The sequence below is a fragment of the Choloepus didactylus genome, chromosome 10, assembly GCF_015220235.1.
Source record: "Choloepus didactylus isolate mChoDid1 chromosome 10, mChoDid1.pri, whole genome shotgun sequence".
NCBI classification, from domain to species: domain Eukaryota; kingdom Metazoa; phylum Chordata; class Mammalia; order Pilosa; family Megalonychidae; genus Choloepus; species Choloepus didactylus.
This window is the reverse complement of record NC_051316.1, coordinates 26,081,470-26,106,128: the sequence shown is the minus strand read 5'-3', so window position 1 is coordinate 26,106,128 and position 24,659 is coordinate 26,081,470. Positions and strand designations below refer to the sequence as shown.

General features: G+C 37.3%; 1 protein-coding gene across 3 annotated transcripts in view; it reads right to left on the bottom strand.

Moving 5' to 3' along the window:
* SLC35D2 (solute carrier family 35 member D2) overlaps positions 1–24,659 on the bottom strand; it is an 85,608-nt gene that overhangs the window by 50,573 nt on the left and 10,376 nt on the right. For all 3 annotated transcript variants that reach the window (XM_037797626.1, XM_037797627.1, XM_037797628.1), the window contains exons 2-4: positions 18,715–18,748; positions 15,638–15,724; positions 4,227–4,294 (exon numbers count right to left, since the gene is read on the bottom strand). In XM_037797626.1, the coding sequence (XP_037653554.1) occupies positions 4,227–4,294; positions 15,638–15,724; positions 18,715–18,748 (189 nt within the window). The remainder of the gene's footprint in view (positions 1–4,226; positions 4,295–15,637; positions 15,725–18,714; positions 18,749–24,659) is intronic.

Here is a 24,659-nt window from a genome sequence, read left to right as displayed (position 1 = left end):
AATCCACTAAAAAGTATTAGTACAATTAAGAAATCAAGTAGGTTTGCAGGATATAAAATAAATACACAAAAATCAATTATATGCCTATACACTGGAATGAACAATCTGAAAATGAAATTAATAAAACAATTCCATTTACAATAGCAGCAAAAAGAAAAAGACACTTAATAAATTTGACCAAAGAGTAAGACTTGTACACTGAAAACTACAAAACGTTGTTAAGAGAAATTAAAGACCTAAATAAATGGGAGACATATCATATTTCTGGACCAGAAAATTCAATATTGCTAGGATGGAAATATTCCCCAAAGTAATCTACAGATTCAACACAGTCCCTATCAAAATTTTAGCTGACTTTTTTTTTTTTTTGCAGAAATTAACAAGCTGATTCTAAGTTCATATGGAAATGCAAGAGACCCAGAAAGCCAAAACAAACTTGAAAGATAAGAACATGTTTGAAGGAGTTACATTTCCCAATTTCAAAGCTTACTATAAAGTTATAATAATCAAGAAAATCTAGTACTGGCATAAGAATACACATATAATATGGACTTGTGGTAGTTTGAAGGTGTTGTGTATGCCAGAAAAGGCCATGTTCTTTTAACCCATTCCTGTGAGTGCTGACCTGTTGTAGGTGGGACCTTTTAATTAGTTATTTCAACTGAGATGTGACTCAACTCATTCAAGGCTGGTTTAATCCCCTTACTGGAGTCCTTTATACGAGGATAGAGGACTCACAGAAAAGGCCTAGAGAGCCCAGAGAAGCTCCAGAGAAGCTGAGAGACAAAGACAAACCCACAGAAGCTGAGAGAGGAAGCCACTGAAGCCAGAAGCTGAAAGCAACAAAACCCGGGAGAGAAGGACCAGCAGACATCACCATGTGCCTTCCCATGTGACAGAGGAGCCCCAGATGCCAGCAGCCTGTCTTCAGAGTCCATAGCCTGTTGATGCCTTGAGTTGCACATTTTCACAGCCTAAGAACCATAAATTTGAAGTTAATAAATCTCCATTGTTAAAAGCCAACCCATTTCTGGTATTCTGCATTTTGGCAGCTTTGGCAAACCAAAACAGGAATAGAAATGAGAGTCCAGAAATGAACACTTACAGTTATGGTCACTGATCTTCAACAAGGGTGCTAAGACAATCCAATGGAGAAAGAAAAGTCTTTTCAACAAATGGTGCTGGGACAACTGGATATTTATAGGCAAAAGATTGATTTGGATCCTACCTCATACCATAAGCAAAAAAATTAACTCAAAATGGATCAAAGATCTAAAAAGAGCTTAAGCAATAAAACTCTTAGAAGAAAGAATAGGAGTAAATCTTCATGACCTTGGGTTCAACAAAACCTTCTTAGATCCAACTGCAAAAGCACAAGCAACAAAAGAAAAAACAACAGATAAATAAGGCTTATCAAAATTAAAAACTTTTGTGCATCAAAGGATAAAATCAAGAAAGTGAAAAGACAATGTATAGAATGTGAGAAAGATTTTGCAGATCATATATCTACCAAGGGATCTGAATCCAGAATATATAAAGAACACTTACAACTTAATAACAAAAAAGATAAATAACCCTGATTAAAAATAGGCAAAGAATCTGGACAAATATTTCTCCAAAGAAGATATACAAATGGCCAATAAGCATGTGAAAAAATGTTCAACATCATTAGTCACCAGGGAAATGCAAATCAAAACCACAATGAGGTGCTCTTCATACACACTAGGATGGCTATAATAAAAAGACAATAATAAGTGTTGATGAGGTGGAGAAATGTTAGTGGGAATGTAAAATGGTACAGTCACTTTGGAAAGCAGTTTAGCAGTTATTCAAAATTTTACCATATTACCTAGTAATTTTACTCCTAGGTATCTACCCAAGAGAAATAAATATATATGCCCACACAAAAACTTGTGCATGAATGTTCATAGAAGTTTTATTTATAATAACTCCAACAAGGAAACAACCCAAATGCTCATCAATTGATGGATGGATAAACAAATATAGCACATCCATACAAAAAGAATATTATTCAGCAACAAAAAGGAATGAAGTCCTGGGAGATGCTACAACATGGATGAACCTTGAAAACATTATGCTAAGTCAAAGAAGTTGGACAGAAAAAGCTACATATTTGCATGATTTCATTTATATGAAATGCCCACAGAAAGCAAATGTATAGAGACAGAAATTTGATTAATGACTGCCTAGAGCTTGGGATGGTGGGTAGGGTGAGAGAATGAGGATTGCCTGCTAATGGGTAAGGTGCTTTGGGGAATAGACGCAAAGATTCTATAATTAGATTTTGGTGATGGTTGCACACTCTGTGAATGTCTTAAAAATCACTGAATTGTACATTATAAGGCGTGAATTATATGGTATGTACACTGTATCTTAATTAAGCTATTTACAAAATGAGGTAAGTTCTAATCCTTACTGCTTTATATGCAACTATGAAGAGAACCCAATGAACTTCTTTGAAATATTGACCTATTTACACAGTATCATTCTACAAGGTCACTCAATATTTACTCTAGTGACATTCCAGGCCATCAGATGAAAATGGCCCTACTGGCCCTGGGCTGTGACCGTCTTCCACTGTCACGTTTCCCTTTCCTTCCTCTCCTCTCCCCTCCTCACCCAAGCCGATGACACATTCCCAGTTTGTTTTGCAGTCCCCTGCTGCTCACATAGCTGGGTGGCTCACTGGGCTCTCTGTGCCTGCAAAACCTTCACAAAGTCAACCTCTTCCTCCAAGATTCAGCTCAGTTAAATCATCCCCAATGAAGCCTTTCCTGATTACTTCCAAGTCCACCACTGTACTCTGCCTCCCTAAACTGACCTCCCTCTGCTCCTTCAGGCCCACAACTCAACCTGATTCTGAATTCCCTGATGGCCTGGGTAGCCCTTATGGTACTATTTGTCCATGAGTCTGCCATCGCCCGCTGAACTACAATTCCTTGAGGACATCAGGACCATAGACTTCAGGTGGGTCTTTGATGCCACCCAGAGTCCATCTCCCAATTCCTCTCTTCCATCCTCCCTTCAGCTTCCTCCAGTCTTTCACCCACACCACTCCATTGAAACCGCTCATGCCTAGGTCACCAATGATCTCCATGTTCCTAAATCCAATGGTTATTCCCAGCGCTCCTAATATTTTGACCTATCACCAGCATTTGATTGAGCCGATCACTCCTTTTTCCTTGGCTTCTGGGCATCACGGTCACTTGGGTTTTCTTTTTCCCCACTGGCCACTCCTCATTCTCAGTTGCTGATTCCTCTTCTCCCTCTAACACCGGAGTAGCCTGAGGCTCAATCCTTCTATCTCTCTTCTTTTCTACCGACTCTCCTCCAGTCTCAGAGCTTTAAATTCCCTCTGAATGCTACTGGCTCCCAAATTTATATCTCCATCCAGCACCTCTCCTGAACTGGGCTAGAATATCTACTTGCTTATTCAACATTCCATTTGGACGTTTGATAAGCCCATCAAATTTAACATATCCAAAACTGAACCCCTGACCTTCACTTCCAAACTGCTTTACCTACCGTCTTCCTCATCTCAACAAATGGCAATACCAGCCTTTCTCTTCATGAGGCCAGAAACCACGATGTCATCTCTGTCTCCTCTCTTTCACACTCCAGATCTTGTTCATCTAGATAGTGTGTTGGCCCTTCCTTCAAGATACACCCAGCACCCATATTGTGGTCTCTAAATATCATCTAACATAAAAATAAACAGGGGATCCTTGGAGAAATGGAAACAGAAGTCCAAGACAAGCCTGATGTTTTGTATCAGAAGGCAAGGAAGTGAACAAAGACTACAGGGCCTATAAGGCATAGGAGCCAACTCAAAGGGACGACCACTGGCCTGAAATGGGACAGTCTTAGCATCAAAAGAATTATTTCTACTATGAAACAAAACATATCAAGTAAATACAAATCCATGAGCTCATAATGATAGTAACAAACAAACAAAACAATCCTCAATGGTCACCCTTCGAAGTGATAGGATACTAACTTATTACTCTGAACACTTACAAATAAAGCATTTATACTTCCTTCCCTGGTGAAATGGTGAAAGTTTTTTTTTTTTTTAATTATTATTATATTATTGTCTTCTTTAAGTATCCCAGGCATCATCTTGAAAATTCAAACTTGGTCTTTGTACCATTAGAAGGAAACAAGTAAAGAACCTCCCTCCTATCAACCATTATCTTGGACTTTACCTTAATTTACTTGTGCTTGATAATCCACTTAAGTGGTTTCCAACATAGAGGAGGGGCAGAGGAAACAGCTGCAATAAAAAATGACAGATAATTTGGTTAGAATTACAATGATACATTTTCCTTCACACATAAAAATGATGACAGTCACCTCCCATCTAATGATTTGCATTCCTTTGCCTGCAATGATAAGAATTTTCCAGAGTCCCAAACATATTCACAAGTTTCTCTGTGTGATCAAAATATTTAGGTGGACAGTGATATCCATAATCATGGAAAGAAAAAAAACAAACTGGATTGAAACAGGAATCTTGACTTTGCCCATATTCATAGAGTATTTCCCTAAAGAAGTATTTGGACAAGGATCTGTCTAAAGTGGAAACCCCAGATTTGGGTTGGTGAGTAGAAGGCAGGTGTATATAGTCCAAGCTTCAGAAGGCCTGGAAAATGGTGTACAAACCTCTGCTTTCTGTGCATATATGCACTTTTCTAGACAAATGCAAAAAGTTCATATCTTTCATTGGAATGTCACAAAGTTGGTGAAACTTTCAAAAAAGTTGTATATACAAGAGCCACATTACTTTGGAGTTATCTTATTTGCTTTAAAGGCCTAGATTGATTAAATATCTACCAAGATCAAGTAATATGCATGTAGAAAAGTCCAAAAGAAACTAAAAACAAATTATGATTAATATTCCATAATTTTGCTGAATACGAAAGCAATAAAAATTATATTTCTAAGTTCCAAAATAATGTATTTTTTAAATATATGTGCCATACCAAAAAAAAAAAAATCACTATGAACTATCTCAGAATAAATCTAAGAGAAATTTAAGAACTCTATAAATAAGATGATAAAGCATTACTAAGGGTAATTAATGAAGGAGTATACCCTGTTCGTGGATTGGAAGATTCAACACTGTAAAGATACAAATTCTTCTGAAATTTATTTATAGCTTCAATGAAATCCCAATCAAAATCCCAAAAGGTTATTTTTGTGAAACTTGACAAACTGCTTTCAAAATTCATGTGGAAATGCAAAGGGCAAAGAAGAAGGAAATATTTGCTTTACCAGATATCAAGACGTTTTACAAAACTTTTTAAAGACTATAGCCATTAAGCCAATTTTTAAAAAAACTATAATTGCTATAGTTTTTTACAAAGCTTTTTTAAAAAAACTATAGCAATTAGAGGTGATTATGAACTACAAGGTGGCTTTCTTTTTTCTTAAATCTGACATCTGATTTGGACTTTGACAGTGTTACTGTTGAGTTGCAAATGCAAAAATGTCTATTAAAACATTTTATCTAACTGTTTAAGAAACCGGACAAAATAAAGAATTTTTTTCCTTTTACAGATACATGTCTAAATCTATTCTCTATGCACCCTCTCTCCCATTCAGAGAACTAGTTGCGCAAACTGTTGAGGCAAAAATTAATTCCTTTTAAAAACAAACTGGCACCAATTTACAAAACATGCAAAGGGAGAATTTTAAGTAGGTGTTACTGTAGAACTGGTTAAAAGTGAATACAGCTGGGTGACAGAATAGATCTTTACTTCTGCAAAACTAGGTCCTTCCTCCTCCTTTCTGGAAGAAATATATTTTCAGGATGTGGACTATAAAACAGCATACAAAGCAAAGGCAGAAACGAAGACGTTTACAAATTCTTTATATTTCTAGCTGTTGAGACAAATATTTTTGAAAGCTGAAGTCACCTCTAGTGGTGAAACCAGAGCCAGCTATTAAGCAGCCAGAATGCTACAGTAATTGAATACATGAACATTTCTCTTTTAGCGTGTTCTTTGTTCTCCTCTTCTAGAACTTGCAGATGTCTATTTAGCTTGATTATCTGTCATCTTAATGAAGCTGCATCTACAACAGTCATGTCATCTGAAGTTCCTTCAATTGCTGCATCTATATTTGAAATGCCATACCTGCTGTTGTCATGATGAAGATTACAAGTGGTGGCAGCAGAACCACTGCACAACACAGGTAATTTCTGACCAGTTGTCCAGTTTGGCAAACAGCATTTTCACTCCATCTTGAATCCTTGTTTCATGTCAGCATTTGGTGGTGCTACCTTTAATTTTTCTGGGACCCTCGTTCACTGATTAATACCTTCTGTGTATTCCATTTCATACTGGATTCGACTAATTTCTGCCATCTCAGCAGCAGTAGGAGAAGGAAATGTTGCCCCACTCACCAAATGTGAACCAAGTACTGCTTGCTATTTGGCATTAACTGCTTCTGTGCTTCATATTAAATCTTTAAACTGGTGTCAACATCTGTGTGATGGATTTAGAGCCACTTTTCCCCCCCAGGCCTGCTAGAGGGTCCCCAGCAAGGCTCCTACCACCTGGCTCCCGGAGCACACAGGTGGGTGCTCCGGAGGCCGTTGACCGAGTGCACGAAGGCACTCAGGCAAGCACCAGCCGGAGTACATGAATATATATTTTTAAACTCCTACATAAATCAGTAACAAAAAGACATCAACCCAACAGAAAACTGGGCAAAAGCCTTGAACAGATGCTTCACAAAACAGAATTCTGTGCCACAAATGGGCACATACACAAACACACAAATGAATAGGTGCTCAACCTCATTAGTAATCAGGAAAATGCAAATTGAAGCCAAGAAGATTTTTTTATGCATCCACCAGATTAGCAAGATTTACATTGACCGGCTCACCAACGATTGGCAAAAATGTAGAGCAACAAGAACTTTCATGCACTTCTGTCAGGAGTGTAAACTGATCTAACCACTTAGGAGAACAGTTTGACATTATCAACTAAAGTTGAAGGTTTGTATACCCTAGGAGCCAGTAGGTATATCCTTAAGACACACCCCAGAGAAACTCATCCACATGTGCACCAGGATCTACACTAAGAATATTCAGAGCAAGACTTCATATTTTCCCAGTCCAATATGGGAAACAACCCAAATTACCATGGATGAATGGATAAAAAGCAGTGGTAAAGTCATACCGTGAAAACGAAAGAACTCCAGCTACATACAACAATATGGATAAACCCTACCACAAAACATTAAGTGAAAGAAGCAAGATTCAAAAGAGTATCTAGAATCTGATTCCCTTTATATAAAGTTCAAAAACAGGCAAAACTAAACTATAAAATTAAAGAATGCTTACAAATTTAGAAAAATTTGTAAAAGAAAGCAAGAAAACTATTGTTATAAAGGTCAAAATAGTGGGTAAGGAGGATTTTGCGAACCCTTTTCATGAAAGAGATAATGGGACAAGTGTAATTATTGATTCAACTATACATTCATGTTTGATGACTTTTTCTATTTGCATAGATTATATTTCACAATTTTAAAAATGTTTAAAATGTTTTAAATTATTAAAAAATTATACCACATTTTTTGGAGTGACATCATCAACAGGTGAAGCAAATATCCCTTGAAAAAGCCTCCCCAGAGATTTAGTGAATAAAAGGATAAATTCCACTTGCTTTGAACTCTGGAATGTGATAGAGACTGGAGAATGACTCCACAAATGCTGAATTAAAGAAACAAAAAAATCTCAGGTAGGAGACATCCATCCCAGACCACTAATCAGCCTCGTTTTTCCCTCCCCTTCACTTGGTCCTGCACAGCTCCGGATCCCTCTCACTGTGGACAGAAACTGTACACTGAATCACACAACAGTGAGTTAGAATTACACACATATCCAGGCACAGAGAACTAAGCCCACAGAGACCCAAGCCTACAGAGACCCAGGGCAGAAAACAAGATGCTGAGAAGTGCTGCAAAAAAAAAGTACTTTCAGAGGGGAAAAAGAGAGAGAGACTATCAGAAGAAGGCTGACAAGAACTGTTGTAACCAATCCAGTTTCAGTCAGCTGGATCACCTGAAGCCAAAATGCACTTTTCTGAAGGGATCCACCTTTCTGGATTGACCCCATCTGGCTCTCCAGGGTGGGACACCCTAAAAGAGAAGAAACTGGAGGCAGGAAAGCCTTAAAGAGGAAAAAAAGGGGGGGGGCAGTGGAGATTAAACTGCTTTAAGATAGGATGGGTCCCAGAACTGAAAAGGGTAAGGAAAACAAGGTAGAGAATTTAAACAAATAATTGGAGCTGGAGAGAAAAGTCTGCACAAAAACAAACAGAACAGATTAAGGTTTATGAAGAAAGAACTGAGAAAAGGAAGCTCTCTCCTGAGGTGAAACAATTGCATAAAAAGTGCAATCTTAATAACTGTACCACATATCCAAGGCAAGAATCAGATGAAGAAGAGCCAAGAAAATCTGAACAGTTAAACATGGACTATTATAAAGTTCTAGAATAAGTTAGACCGAGAGTCAAAGAAGAGCCTTAACACAAAGCCAATCAACAATAAACCTCTAAACAAGAGGGAGAAACAGATCTTCAGAGTTAACCCATCCAGAGAATCAGATTTCTAGACATCAGCAAAAAATCACAAGCTATATTAAGACATAGGAAGATATGGCTCAGTCAAGGGAACAAATTAAAACTTCAGAGGAGACTCAGAGTTGGAACAACTAATCACAAATGTTTAAACAAATCTACCAAATCCATTCAAGGAGATGAAGGAAAATATGCATAAAGAGATAAAGGATATTAAGAAGACAATGTGTGAGCATAAAGAAACATGACAGAAATTATGAGGATGAAAGATACAATAGTAGAGATTAAAAATAAACTACAGGCATATAACAGCAGATTTCAACAGGCAGAAGAAAGAATCAGTGAGCTAGAAGCCAGAACAATCAAACACAACATATCAAAACCTATGGGATGAAGCTAAGGCATTGCTGAGAGGGAAATTTATAGCCCTAAATGCTTATATAAAAAAAGAAGAAAGAGTTAAACCTAACTGCACACCTGGAAGAACTAGGAAAAGAACAGCAAATTAACTTCATATCATGCAAAAGAAAAGAAATAAAGATCAGAGTAGAAATAAATGAAATTGAGAACAAAAAACCAATAGTGAGAATTAACAAAACCAAAAGTTGGTTCTTTGGAAAGATCAATAAAATTGACAAACCCTTAGCTAGACTGACAAAGAAAAAAAGAGAAGATGAAAATAAATAAAATCAGAAATGAGAGAGAGGATATTACTATTGACCCCATAGAAATAAAAGGGATCATAAGAGGATACCATGAACAACTATACACCAACAAATTAGACAACTTAGAGGAAATGGACAATTTTCTAGAAACACAGGAACAATCGACACTAACCCAAGAAGAAACAGAAGACCTCAATGGTTCAATCACAAGCAAAGAGATTGAATCAGTCATCAAAAACCTACCAACAAAGAAAATCCCAGGACCAGATGGCTTCACACATAACTTCTACCAACCATTCCAAGAAGAATTAATACCAATACTGCTCATACTCTTCCCAAAAATTGAAGAGGAGGGAACACTACCTAATTCATTCTATGAGGCCAACATCACCCTAATACCAAAGCCAGATAAAGATACTACAAGAAAAGAAAATTATAGACCAATTTCTTTTATGAATATAGATACAAAAATCCTCAACAAAATACTTGCAAATCAAATCCGATAGCTCATCAAAAGAGTTATACACCATGATCAAGTGGGTTTTACTCCAGGTATGCAAAGTTGGTTCAACATAAGAAAATCAGTTAATGTAATACATCATATTGACAAAATGCAGGGAAAAAACCATATGATCATCTCAATTGACACAGAAAAGGCATTTGACAAAAGCCAGCATCTTTTCTTAATAAAAACAGTTTGAAAGACAGGAATAGAAGGGACCTTCCTCAACATGACAAAGAGCACATATGAAAAACCCACAGCTAACATCATATTCAATGGTGAAATATGGAAAGCTTTCCCTCTAAGATCTGGAACAAGACAAGTCAAGGATGCCCACTGTCACCACTGTTATTCAACATGGTACCGGAAGTTCTAGCCAGAGCAATTAGGCAAGAAAAAGAAATAAAAGGCATTCAAATTGGAAGGGAAGAAGTAAAACTTACACTACTTGCAGATGCCATGATTATATATATACAAAGTTCCCAAAAATTGACAACAAAGCTACTAGAGCTAATTATGAATTCAGCAAAGTGTTTGGGTACAAGATCAAACAGACAAAAATCAGTAGTGTTTTTATACACTAGTAATGAGCAAGTTGAGGGAGGATATCAAGAAAAAGATTCCATTTACAATAGCAAAAAATGAATCAAATATCTAGGAATACATTTAACCAAGGATGCAAAGGACTTGTGCATGGAAAACCACAAAACGTCGTTAAAAGAATTCAAAGAGGAATCTAGACCCAGCATCAAGGGATGGAGAACTTCTTCTTGACCAAAAGGGGGGTGTGAAATGAAATGAAATAAAGTTTCAGTGGCTGAGAGATTCCAAAAGGAGCTGAGAGGTCACTCTGGTGGGCAATCTTACACACAACTAACTCTTTTTAGGTTTTAGTGAATTGGAATGGCTGGTAGTAAATATCTGAAACTATCAAACTACAACCCAGTAGCCTTGAATCTTGAAGATGATTGTATAACAATGGAGCTTACAAGAGGTGACAATGTGATTGTGAAAGCCATGTGGATCACACTCCCTTTATCCAGTGTATGGATGGATAAGTAGAAAAATGGGGGCAAAAAAAAAAAAAGCTAAAGGAAAAATGGGGCGGGGTGGGGGTACAATTTGGGTGTTCTGTTTTTACTCCTAACTTTTTATTCTTACTTTCACTTTTTCTGGTACAAGGAAAATGTTAAAAAAAAAAAAAATAGATCGGGGTGATGAATGAACAACTATATAATGGTAATATGATCAATGGATTATATACTTTGGATGATTGTATGGTATGTGAGTAAATCTTAATTAAAAAAAATCTTTTCCTGGAAAAAAAAATTCAAAGAAGACCTAAATAAATGGAAGGACATTCCATGTTCGTGGATTAGAAAACTAAATATTGTTAAGATGTCAATTCTACCCAAAATGATTTACAGATTCAACACAATCCCACTCAAAATTCCAACAGCCTACTTTGCAGAAATGGAAAATCCAACTATTAAATTTATGTGGATGGGTAAGAGGCTCTGAATAGCCAAAAACATCTGAAAAAAGAATAAAGAAGTTAGAGGACTCAGACTTCCTTAATTTAAAGAATATTACAAAGCCACAGGGATCAAAACAGTATATATATAGTACTGCCAAAGGACAGATATATCAACCAATGGAATCAAATTGTGGGTTCAGAAATAGACCCTCACATCTATGGCCAACTGATTTTTTTTTTTATTAAATTCAGTTTTATTGAAATACATTCACACACCATACAATCATCCATGATATACAATCCACTGTCCACAGTATGATAACATAGTTATGCGTTCATCACCACAATCTATCTCTGAACATTTTCCTTACATCAGAAAGAACCAGAACAAGAATAAAAAATAAAAGTGAAAAAAGAACACCCAAATCATCCCCCCATCCCACCCCATTTGTCCTTTAGTTTTTATCCCCATTCCTCCACTCATCCATACACTAGATAAAGGAGGTGTGATCCACAAGGTCTTCACAATCACACTGTCACCCCTTGTAATCTATATTATTATATAATTGTCTTCAGGAGTCCAGACTGCTGGGTTGGAGTTTGGTAGTTTCAGGTATTTACTTCTAGCTGTTCCAATACATTAAAGCCTAAGAGGTGTTATCTATATAGTGCGTAAGAATGTCCACCAGAGTGACCTCTCGACTCCATTTGGAATCTCTCAGCCACTGAAACTATTTCGTCTCATTTTGCATCCCCCTTTTGGTCAAGAAGATACTCTCAGTCCCACCATGCCGGGTCCACATTCATCCCCGGGAGTCATACTCTGCGTTGCCAGGGAGATTTACACCCCTGGGAGTCGGGTCCCACGTGGTGGGGGGGGCAGCGAGTTCACCTGCCGAGATGGCTCAGTTAGAGAGAGAGGGGGCCACATCTGAGCAACAAAGAGGTACTCAGGGGGAGACTCTTAGGCACCATTACATACAAGTTTAGACTCTCCTTTGTGGTAATGAGCTTCATAAGGGCAAGTCCCATGCTCGAGGGCTCAGCACATCAAACCGCCAGTCCCAATGTTTGTGACAACATCAACACCAGTCCAGGTGAGGATGTCCAACACATCCGCACCTTCCCCCAGATCATCGGGGCTGGGGAGGGGGAGGCTGTAAATATATTTTTTATTATCTGCCCAAATTACTCTAGGATGTGTCACTATTTCAGTCCATCCTATACTAACCTACTGTATCTCACTTCCTATTCAAAGTTCCATGCAATTGTGGTGTTTGAACAAATAGACTGTAGAGTTGTACCGTTTAGAAAATTTAGATCCTGTACCAAATAGATATCTATTCCCTTGGTCTCATATGAAAGTTGAAGTTTTAATGGCCAACTGATTTTTGACAAGGCTGCCAAGTCCACACGATTGGGAAAGAATAGCCCCTTCAACAAATGGTGCTAGGAGAACTGGATATCCATACGCAAAAGAATGAAAGAGGATCCCTATCTCACATGTTACATAAAAATTAATTCAAAATGGATCAAAGACCTTAATATAAGAGCCAGGACTATAAAACTAGAAGACAATGTAGGGAAGCATCTTCAGGATCTTGTGTTAAGCAATGGTTTTTTAGACTTTACACCCAAAGCACAAGCAATAAAAGAAAAAAATAGATAAATGGGACCTCTTCAAAATTAAAAACCTTTGTACATCAAAGGACTTTATCACAAAAGTCAAAAGAGAGCCTACTCAAAGGGAGAAAATATTTGGAAACCACATTCCAATAAGGGTTTAATATCCAGAATATATAAAGAAATCCTATAACTCAATAATAAAAAAACAAACAACCCAATTTAAAAAATGGGCAAAAGACTTGAAGAGACATTTCTCCAAAGAGGATATACAAATGGCTAAAAAGCACAAGAAAAGATGCACAACATCACTAGCTATTAGAGAAATGCAACTCAAAACCACAAAATATCATTTCACACCCACTAGAAAGGCTACAATTTTTTTAAAAAAAGTTACAAATGTTGGAGAGGATGTGGAGAAATAGGAACACCCATTCATTACCGGTAGGACTGTAAAATGGTGTAGCCGCTGTGGAAGACAGTTTGGAGGTTCCTCAGGAAGCTAAGCATAGAATTACCATATGACCTGGCAATCTTGCTACTAGTTATAGACTCAGAAGAACTGAAAGCAGGGACTCAAACATAGTTTTGCACACCAATGTTCATAGCAGCATTATTTACAATTGGCAAAAGCTGGAAGCCACCCGAGTGTCCATCAACCAAAGAATGGATAAACAAAACGTGGTATATACAATGATAGAATATTATTCAGCTGTAAGAAGGAATGAAGTCCTGACACATGAAGCAACATGGATGAACCTTGAATACGTTACACTGAGTGAAATAAGCCAGTCACAAAAGGATAAATATTGTATGATCTCACTGATAAGAACTAATTATCATAAGCAAGCTCATGGAGATAGAATCTAGAATATAAGATACCAGGGGATAGACTGGGGGTAGAGAATGGGGAGCTGATGCCTAGTTTGTACAGAATTTCTATTTAGGTTGATTGAAAAGGTTTGGGAATGAATGGTGGTGATAGCAGAACATTACTGTGGGTGTAATTAACAGCACTGAACTATGTTTGTGAATGTGGTTGAAGGGGGAAACTTTGGGTCATGTACATTACAAGAATGAAAGTTAGAAGATAAAACATGGGACTGTATAAAACAGTGAACTCTGTTGTGGATGATGGATTGAGGTTAATAGTGCAAGTATAAGAATGTTCTTTCACGAATTTTAACAAATGTATGATATTAATACAAGGTATTAATAATAGTATGGTATATGGGAAAAAATACACCTAATGCAAACTATGGACTATAGCTAATGGTACTATTTCAATATTCTTTCATCAGTTGTAACAACGGTACCACACTAATGCAAAGAAAATATTTGGAAAGCACATTCCAATAAAGATTTAATATCCAGAATATAGAAAGAAATCCTACAACTCAATAATAAAAAGACAAACAACCCAATTTTTAAAATGGTATATAGGAATGCTGCATATTTTACATGACTTTTCTGTAAACTAAATTTCTCTAATTCAAAAATAAGTGAAAGAAACCAGACACAAAGTACTACATATTGTATGATTCCATTCATATAAAATGTAAATATAAATAAATCTATAGAGAGAATTAGATTAGTGGTTTCACAGGTCTGTGGAAGGATAGAGGGATTGAGAGGTGACTGCTAAAGGGTATGGGCTTTTTCTTTTTGGAATAATGAAAATGTTCTAAAATTGATCATGGTGATGAATGTACAATTTTGTGATTATACTAAAAGTCTTTGTACACTTTGAGCAGATTGTATGGTATGTGACTATATCTCAATAACGACGCTTCAAAAAATTATATTAAATTTTAAAATGTGTTTAAGAATCCCAACAATATTCTGATTTTCCCCATGATAATTAAGTCAATATCATTCTTATAACATCAGATTCAACATTTTCTTTTTCTCTGTCAATGGATGTCCCCGATTGCTGATGCCGGTAAGTGGGGCTTAGCCTGCCTGGCAAATAATCCAGTGCTAGCTGCCAGCATTTTTTCCAGGCATTCAAGACATGGCAGTGAAGAAGCCATGAGAGGTCCTTTCCCTCAAGTAACTAACATTCTGATTTAACTTTCCTAAACCCTAATGCCACTATAACCCATTTAAAACCATCCATTGCATGAGGATGCTCTAAGAATTAAATGGAACACAGCAACTGCTCAATTAAAGCAGTTCCATTCCAAATTCCCAAGAGTAAATGTAATCCAGAAGGGATGGAAAATCTCATGTTTTCAGTTTCATCATGGAAAAAACTATGCATATCATATTGTATTCTTCAGTCCACTGATAGCTTTTTATCAATCCAAGCTAAAAATGAAAACTTAGAACAGGGGTCTGCATACTAGGATCCCTGGATCCAACTCAGCTCATTCCATTTTTTAAATAAAGCTTCATCGCAATGCACCTGTGTGTGCTATCTCTGGCTGCTTTCCTGCTACACTGGCAGGGTTGAGTAGTTGCAACATAAAGGGAGTGGCCCACAAAACTTAAATACTTACTATCTGGTCCTTTACAAGAAAGTTTGCCAATCCTGATTTAGAGCTTCCCCATTTCAGAAGACACAAAACATGTTTTCAATGTAAATTGTTACTATGTGACATAAATGGACAATGGAATGACATAAAATGTTTATTAAAAAGTTTCTACCCAGTGCAAACAGGAAGGGCAGTGTGTATACAAATGCTCTAAAGTCAATTTATAATTCTACAGTATTTGCATCGTCATTCACAGTTTCCATCATATACTTTTCATTACATACCTTTACAGGAATTTTCTTGTCAAAATCAGGGAAGTGAATTATTTTATTTAACTTGGATACATACAGTATCATTATAGTGGCTGCCATCTAAAGAAATGGAGAGAGAGAAACTTCAGCAAAATCACTGGAAATACTGCTTGAGACACAAAGATATTGTCAGAAGTTAACAGCTATATAAAAAACAAATACAGCAAAAAAAAAAAAAAATCTATTTTCCAGGTTCCAGAAAATATAACTATTTCTTGAAGTACTAAACTGTTTTCTTGTCATTGTTTGGATTCCATCAGAACTACAGGCAAAAGCATAACATCAAATAGACTCACATACACATCATCATCATCTCAAAAGGTTCAAGGAATGGTGACAGAGGAAGAAAGGAAAGGGGTCCCTAAGAGTGACCCCAAAGAAATGACTCTCAGGGGTGTAAATCTCCCTGGCAATGTGGGACACGACTCCCAGGGATGAGCCTGGACCTGGCATCATGGGATTGAGAAAATCTTCTTGACCAAAAGGAGGAAACGAATTGAAACAAAATAAAGTTTCAGTGGCTGACAGATTTCAAATGGAGTCGAGAGGTCACTCTGGAGGGCATGCTTATGCACTATATAGATATCCCTTCATAGTTTTTAGTGTATTGGAATAGCTAGAAGGAAATACCTGAAACTGTTGAACTGCAGCCCAGTAGCCTGATTCTTGAAGATGACTGTATAACTACATACCTTACATGGTGTGACTGTGTGACTGTGAAAAACTTGTGGTTCATACTCCCTTTATCCAGTGTATGGATGGATGAGTAGAAAAATGGGGACAAAAACTAAATGAAAAATAGGATGGGATAGGGGATGATTTGGTTGTTCTTTTTTACTTTTATTTTTTGTCCTTATTTTTATTTTTTTTGGAGTAATGAAAATGTTCTAATATTGATTGTGGCGATGAATGTACAACTACATGATGGTACTGTGAACAACTGATTGTACACTGCGGATGATTGTATGGTGTGTGACTATATCTCAATAAAACTGAATTTTTTAAAAAAAGAATGACCCCAATGGGTGAGACAACACATGGTAGAACTTAAGACTGTACTTCTCACGTGTTGAGCATATGGTCACACTTCTTATCAGGAACCTTCCCCATAAAGTATGGGGACAAACAATAAAAAAAGAAACTCCACACATACACACAATGTTTATAAGCCCAATATTCCCATAACACAGATGCAAAATAAAAGAACAAACAAATGTAGAGAACAACCATAAAGAGGGACTTGCATTTCTCTTCAATCTAGTTAGTACTGTAAAAAATGTCTCATTTAAATCTTATTGATCTGAATGTATGATGTGTGAATAAAACTGGAGTAAATTGGATTAAACTGGCCTCATCCTCCCAACAAATTGTAAATCAGAAAGACTTTACTTTAATTGAGTATAAACCAGTGGAGTTTGAAGAACAGTGAATTTATTAGCCTTGGTGATCACAGAAGGCACATACCACATATTCACTAATCTTTCAAAAATGCTTTCTCTATGCATCTTTACATTGAAATACAAAGATACCATATGCTTGATCTTAAGGAAATACAGTGCTTCCTTGCTAAAATTTTTTCTCTCCCTAAAATGATGTTACCAAGAGTTATTTGCCTATTAGCAAAAAAAAAAAAAAAAAAAAAAAATTTTACCAGAATAATGTTTTATTTTTAAGTAAGCTGAAAATACTCTTCTTCCAGGCATCTATGTCCTTCACACTGTCCCCGGGTTCTGTTTGCATGACCAATTAGCAAAATAATAAAAAAAGAACTAAGTATGAACTACATTATTCCCTGTGCAAATAACTTGCTGATCTCATGGCTGGATTTTAATAACCAAAGGCTACAGATTAGGCAGCCTTTTGTGATCCAGAGGGCTAAATTCAATACAATAGTAGAAAAAACTTACGTGGCAAAAAAAAAAAAAAAAATACTCTTGCACTTAGAGATTCCCTATATAAAAACCTATGGAGTATGTTAATTTTCACACTGAATCATATTTTAAATTTTTCACCTAGTTGACTACATTTACTATTTTTATATGATCCCAGAATATGACATTATTGAAAGGTCAAACCACATGACAGACTTTCTTACAACAACAATGTAAAATCATAGTCATAAAATGTCACACAAATTCCCTCTAGTGATATATTCAATGTATTCAGTAATAAGATTTTTCCCCTTCTTATTATCTCTTAAAACCAGCATCTTCAAACCATGCATCCTGCAGCAAAAAGTCATTTAAATGACAGCCTTTTCCAAATTCACAATTAAAACTTTAGTTAACAGACACAATTTTTTTAATGTAAATTAAAGCAAAAACAAAATAAAAATATCTTTGGTGCCTGTTATCACTTGATTGTTGGAAAGTCCCAGCATATAACCAAAAGAATAAACAAGTAACAAATTAATATTAATGGAAAATTTCAGAAACAGCCAAATGGGCTTGGTTTGAAAGCTTACCCAAGTACTTAAGAGGGAAAATCACAAACCTCTAGGAGGCAAACTGCAAACATGTTTTGCTTGGCCAATAGAGTTTTGTAAAACTTTGAATTGGTTGCCAGCATTTACAAATTGGGAGACTTGAAAAAAGTCAGGAGTCATGATAATAAGGGCATGGTAGGCCCCAATCTCATCTCTCCACCCCCTTTCCTATCAGCTAACAGTGGCTTAAATTAAATGTCAAGTGCATGCTTCAAGAGGGAAAGTATTTCCCCTACCCCACCCCCAGTCCATTCATTCCTTAATAAAAATGCCTTGGTTATCTCCGAGGCTTTGAGTCTGGCCCCTTGACTTAGAGCAATTAAATTCAATTAAGGAACTTAAACTTAAAATAAGTACTTGTTTTTTCTACACATAAACTGTCTCAGAATTGTAGAATGAAGTAAAATGTGTCAATATTTTATGCTGTTGCACCAAGAGCCTTATGATTTTTTGGTCCTCTGCCATCTGAACAAATTTGCAAGTCAGGGTTTTAAATAAAAGCACTTAAAATTTCATCATCTGCATTGACCATTAATTGAGAGGTTAATTTATTGTTTTTACTTACCTGTCCAATTCCGAGAACAATTGGTGATGGGAAACTACAAAAAAAAAAAAAAAAAAAAAAAAAAAAAGAACTAGTCATTTTAATAACTGATAAAAATTTGAAGACAATATATAATATATAATGAAATGAGTTATTAAGGAGTCTTGGGGGAAGGAGCGGCGGAGGCCGGCAGCCCAGCTTCCTGAAGGCACCCGGTAAGCGCCCGCTCCGCCGCCAGGACGCCCAAGAGGAAGGTCAGCTCCGCCGACCGCGCGGGGAAGGAGGAGCCCAAGAGGAGGTCGGTGACGCCGTCAGCTAAGCCTGCTCCTGCCAAAGTGGAAACGAAGCCAAAAAACGGCAGAGGGAAAGGGTAAGTCTTCAGACAAAAAAGTGCAAGCAAAAGGGAAAAGAGCAAAGGGAAAGCAAGCTGAAATGGCTAACCAAGAAACTAAAGAAGATTTACCTGCAGAAAATGGAAACACTAAAAATGAAGCCAGTCCAGCCTCTGATGAAGCAGGAGAGAAAAAGCCAAATCTGATTAATCTTGTATACCATGTCTTATCAGTGGTCCCTGTTTCTCCCTTTGTGTACAATCCAGAGGAATATTTTTATCAACTATTTTGTAAATGCAAGTTTTTTAGTAGCTCTAAAAGAAACATTTTTAAGAAGGAAATTGAAATCCCACCTCATCCCATTTTTAAGTGTAAATGCCTTTTTTAAGAGGAGAAATTATTTGCTGGTTGCTTATTTTTTGGTACAACCAGAAAATAGTGGGATATTGAATTACAGGATGCTTTGACTGTCTTGGTTGTCAACTTTAACATTCTATAGGGTGGCGGGTGGCAGTTTTTATACCCTATAATACAACGCATCCTAAATGATGATTTGGAGTCACAGTCTTGCATTTAATATGTCTTGAACATTTTGAATTACTTCTATTCCCATGTTTTTTAGTAGAATAGCATCTTAAAACTGCTCCCTGACCTTGGCTCTCCCTGTCAGAACTGTGTGTGCTCTGTAACATCCTTAGCTGTGGTCATCCAGTTTTCCTAATAACTTTGTTATATGCTGTGAAAGAGTGCAAATGCGAGTATTTAGTGTGTATGACATTAAATTGTGAATTAGTGGGACTTACGATATAACAGCTTATCAACATTTGAAGATATTGGTACTTGATATCCTCTTAGGGAAAACTTGCCTCCACATTTTAAGCTGGAAAGTCACTGTAATAACTTTAAAGCATTACAACTCTATGGCTTTTTAGATTTTCAGTACATACATTAATTGTAGACAAATTGTTCATAATGTCTGTGTGCTGATCTTCACAACAACCAATAAAATCTCAATTATGAAAGAAAAAAAAGAGTCTTGGACTTTTTTTTTCAATCATAGACCTCAGATTTGTTCATTTTTTTCATTTATTTCTTTTTAATTTTTCAAACTGATAGTTCTAAACTTAGCAATTTTCTATTACCCATTGAAGCAGACTGCAGATGACTACCTAAAAGCCATTCCCACCTCTTCTCTCTTGCTATCTCCCTCTATAGAAGCTAAGAAGCCAAATATTTTCCTTCCCAGTCTCCCTTGCAGCTATGGCTGGTCATATGACCCAGGGCAATCCCCATGAAGCAAAATGAAGTGTCTGATGGGGAGCTTTTACGATGGAAATCCAGCTTCCAGATAAAAGGGGGAAATATGAAAACAGGATTTTCCTCTTTCTCATGACTTGAGTATAGCCATGATACTGGAGCTGCCTGCTGAAATCATTTTGCTCCCATGAGACAAGCACAATGAAGAGAGGTTATCAAAAGAGCAAGAGTCCCATCCAATGTCACTGAGCAGTAACAATAAGCACATGAAAAGATGCTCAACATCATTAGCTACTAGGAAAATGCAAAAAGAAAAACAGTGAGATACCACTTCATGCCCACTAGAATGGCTATTATTTTTAAAAAGAACATAAGTGTTGGAGAGGATGTGGAGAAATAGGAACACTCGTTCATTGTTGGTGGGGATGTAAAATGGTAAAGCCGCTGTGCTAGTTTGGATGTATTATGGCCTCCAAAATGCCATGTTCTTTAATGCAATCTTGTGGGGGCAGATGCATTAGAGTTGATTAAGTAGGATTCTTTGGATTAGGATGTTTCCATGGAGATGTGACCCACCCAACTGTGGGTAATATCTTTGATTAGATTATTTCCATGGAGGTGCGGCCCTGCTCATTCTTAATTAGTTTCCTTGAGTCCTATAAGGGTTCAGACAGAAGGAGTTCAGTGCTGTTGCAGCTTAGAGAGACATTTTGGAGGCAGCCGCTGAAAACAGACTTTTTTGCTGACACTTCGGTAAAGCTACTCCAGTGTTTGTTCCAGAGAAGCTAAGAGGACAAAAAGCCCCAAAAGCAACATTTTGAAGAAAGCACAGGAGCTGAGAGAGGAGCTGGAACACAACCCGGGATCAGCAGATGCCAGTCACATGCCTTCCCAGCTAACAGAGGTTTTCTGGACTCCATTGGCCTTCCTTAGGTGAAGGTATACTTGTGAAGACGCCTTAGCTTGGACACTTTTATGGCCTTAAGACTATAACTGTGTAACCAAATAAACCCCCTTTATAAAAGCCAATCCATTTCTGGTATTTTGCATAATGGCAGCATTAGCAAACCAAAACAGCCACTGTGGAAAAGTTCCTCAAAAAGTTAAACATAGAATTATCAGATGACACAGCAATTCCACTCCTAGGTATATACCCATAACAATTGACAACAGGGAATCAAATAGATACTTGCATACCAATATTCACAATTGCCAAAAGGGGGAAGCAATCCAAGTATTCAACACAGATGAATGGATGAACAAAATGTGATATATCCAGTGTAAGAAATGGAAATGTCCTTATAGAGATAGTGCTGGGAAATGCATAACTATGTGATTATACAGGGAACCACTGATTGTTTACTTTGATGGAATCTATGGTGTGTGAATAAAGCTGTCTAAAAAATAAACAGAGGGATACATGTGCCAGAGAAAATGCGGAGAAAGGGATGTACCTAATCACCATTGGTGGGGAAGTAGAATGGTGAAGCCCAACTGGAGAGCAGTGTGGTGGTTCCACAGGAAGCTAAGCATGGGGTTGCCATGTGGTCCTGCAACTTGGTTATTGTGTATATACTTGGAAGAACTGAAAAGAGGGACATGAATGGACATTTGTACAGTTGGGCTTATGGTGGCAGTATTTACGATTTGCAGTGGATGGAGGTGGTCTAAGGGTACAATGTACCCAAGGGTACAGTGACTGATGAATGGAATGGCGAATTGTGGTGTATACATACAATGGAATATTGAGCTGCTACAAGAAGGAGTGAAGCTGTGAGGTGCATGGACATTGAGGACAGTATGTTGAGTGAAATAAACCAGAAATGAAAAAGAAACAGTATAATCCCTCACTAATTTGGACTAACTATAATGTCAAGCTCTAAGAATTGAGTCTGTGGGCATAGGTTATCAGGGGAAGGCTTACTGTAAATGTTCCTAGACTGTAAAGCTCTTACAGCAGTAGCACCTATTCCTGAGTTGTAATGGTTATATCTAAGTTCTGAGATGCTGATCTCTTCATGTATAGTCTGGTCAGTCCCTGGAACTTTGGGTATCTGTGCGACACCTGAGATTCAGAGCCAGAGTCCAGCAGCTATGAATGCCAGCATTACGCCTAACAGTAAATGGAGTCTGAAAAAAGAGATCAGACTTCAATTAGAGATATAAATGAAATGGACTTGGTTAGGACTAAGGTAAATTAGACTAAAGGGTAAAGGACGATATGGACAGTGTTTTTAAAACTTCAATTTCTGAGGGACACCAAAGTAACAGATTATTAGGTGTAAAATCTATATATTTTTTGTAACACACTATATAATTTAACTTGTAAGGTTAGTTTATTCAAACAACATAATTACATGGAATGTTGAATAGGGAGTGAAATCTGGTTGGTTTGTACAGGTTAGTGTGAAGCTCCAATACATCCCAGAGTAATTTGCGAAGTGAATAAAGAGGTATTTGCAAAGCCCCCTTGAGAGACTGGGGGAAAATGTGGAAATATTAAGTTTCCCCACCTGGGGAATCGCAAGCATTGGGGGCTACCAATTTAGAAGGCCGAGCCCTTGATCTTGGGGTTTGCCCTTTTGAAGTTTGTTACTGCAAAGGAAAGGCTAAGCCTACTTAAAATTGTGCTAAAGAGTCATCCCAGAGAACTTCTTTTGTTGCTCAGATGTGGCTTGCCTCTCTAAGCCAACTCTGCAAGCAAACTCACTGCCCTCCCCCCCCTACAGGGGACATGACTCCCAGGAGAGTGAATCTCCCTGGCCATGTGGGACATGATTTGCAGGGATGAGCTTGGCCCTGGCATCATGGGATTGAGAAAGCCTTCTTGGACCAAAAGGGAGAAGAGAAAGGAAACAAAATAAAGTTTCAGTGGCTGAGAGATCTCAAATAGAGTCAAGAGGTCATTCTGGAGTTTATTCTTATGCATTATATAGATATCCCTTTTTAGTTTTCAGTGTATTGGAATAGCTAGAAGGAAATACCAGAAACTGCTGAACTGCAACCCAGTAGCCTTTATTCTTGAAGACAATTGTATATATAGCTTACACTGTGTGACCATGTGATTGTGAAAACTTTGTGGCCCCTACTCCCTGTATACAGTGTATGGACAGATAAGTAGAAAAATGAGTACAAAAAGTAAATGAATAATAGAGAGTGATGGGGGAATGGGATGTTTTGGGTGTTCTTTTTGACTTTGACTTTTATTCTTCTTTTTTGTGTCTGGTAATGAAAATGTTCACAAATTGACTATGGTGATGAACGAACAACTATATAAAGGTACTGTGAATAACTGATTGTACACTGTGGATGACTGTATGGTTTGTGAATATATCTCAATAAAATTAGATCTTTTTTAAAAAGTGATATATCCAAAATAAAATGTGGTATTTACACACAATGGAATACTATGCAGCAGTAAGAAGGAACGATGTCGTGAAACATACGACAACATGGATGAACCTTGAAGACATAATGCTGAGTGAAATAAGCCAGGCACAAAAAGAGAAATATTATATGCTACCACTAATGTGAACTTTGAAAAATGTAAAACAAATGGTTTATAATGTAGAATGTAGGGGAACTAGTGATAGAGAACAATTAAGGAAGGGGAAACGATAATCCAATAAGAACAGATAAGCTATCGTGGGTAAATTTAACGTTCTGGGAATGCCCAGGAATGACTATGGCCTGTTAATTTCTGATGGGTATAGTAGGAACAAGTTCACAGAAATGTTGCTATATTAGGTTACTTTCTTGGGGTAGAGTAGGAACATGTTGGAAGTAAAGTAGTTATCTTAGGTTAGTTGTCTTTTTCTTACTCCCTTGTTATGGTCTGTTTGAAATGTTCTTTTATTGTATGTTTTTTTTTTTATTTTTTATTTTTTATGCAGTTGATTTTTTAAAAAAAGAGTTAATTAAAAAAAAAAAAACAAAAAAAAACAAGGAAAAAAATATGCAGAGCCCCCTTGAGGAGCTGGTGGAGAATGCAGGGGTATTGGCCTGCCCCACCTCGATGGTTGCCAATGTGCTCACAGACATAGGGGACTGGTGGTTTGATAGGCTGAGCCCTCTACCATAAGTTTTACCCTCGGGAAGACGGTTGCTGCAAAGGAGAGGCTAGGCCTCCCTGTGGTTGTGCCTAAGAGCCTCCTCCCAAATGCCTCTTTGTTGCTCAGATGTGGCCCTGTCTCTCTAGCTAAGCCAACTTGAAAGGTGAAATCACTGCCCTCCCCCCTACGTGGGATTAGACACCCAGGGGAGTGAATCTCCTTGGCAACGTGGAATATGACTCCTGGGGAGGAATGTAGACCCGGCATCATGGGATGAGAACATCTTCTTGACCAAAAGGGAGATGTGAAAGGAAATGAAATAAGC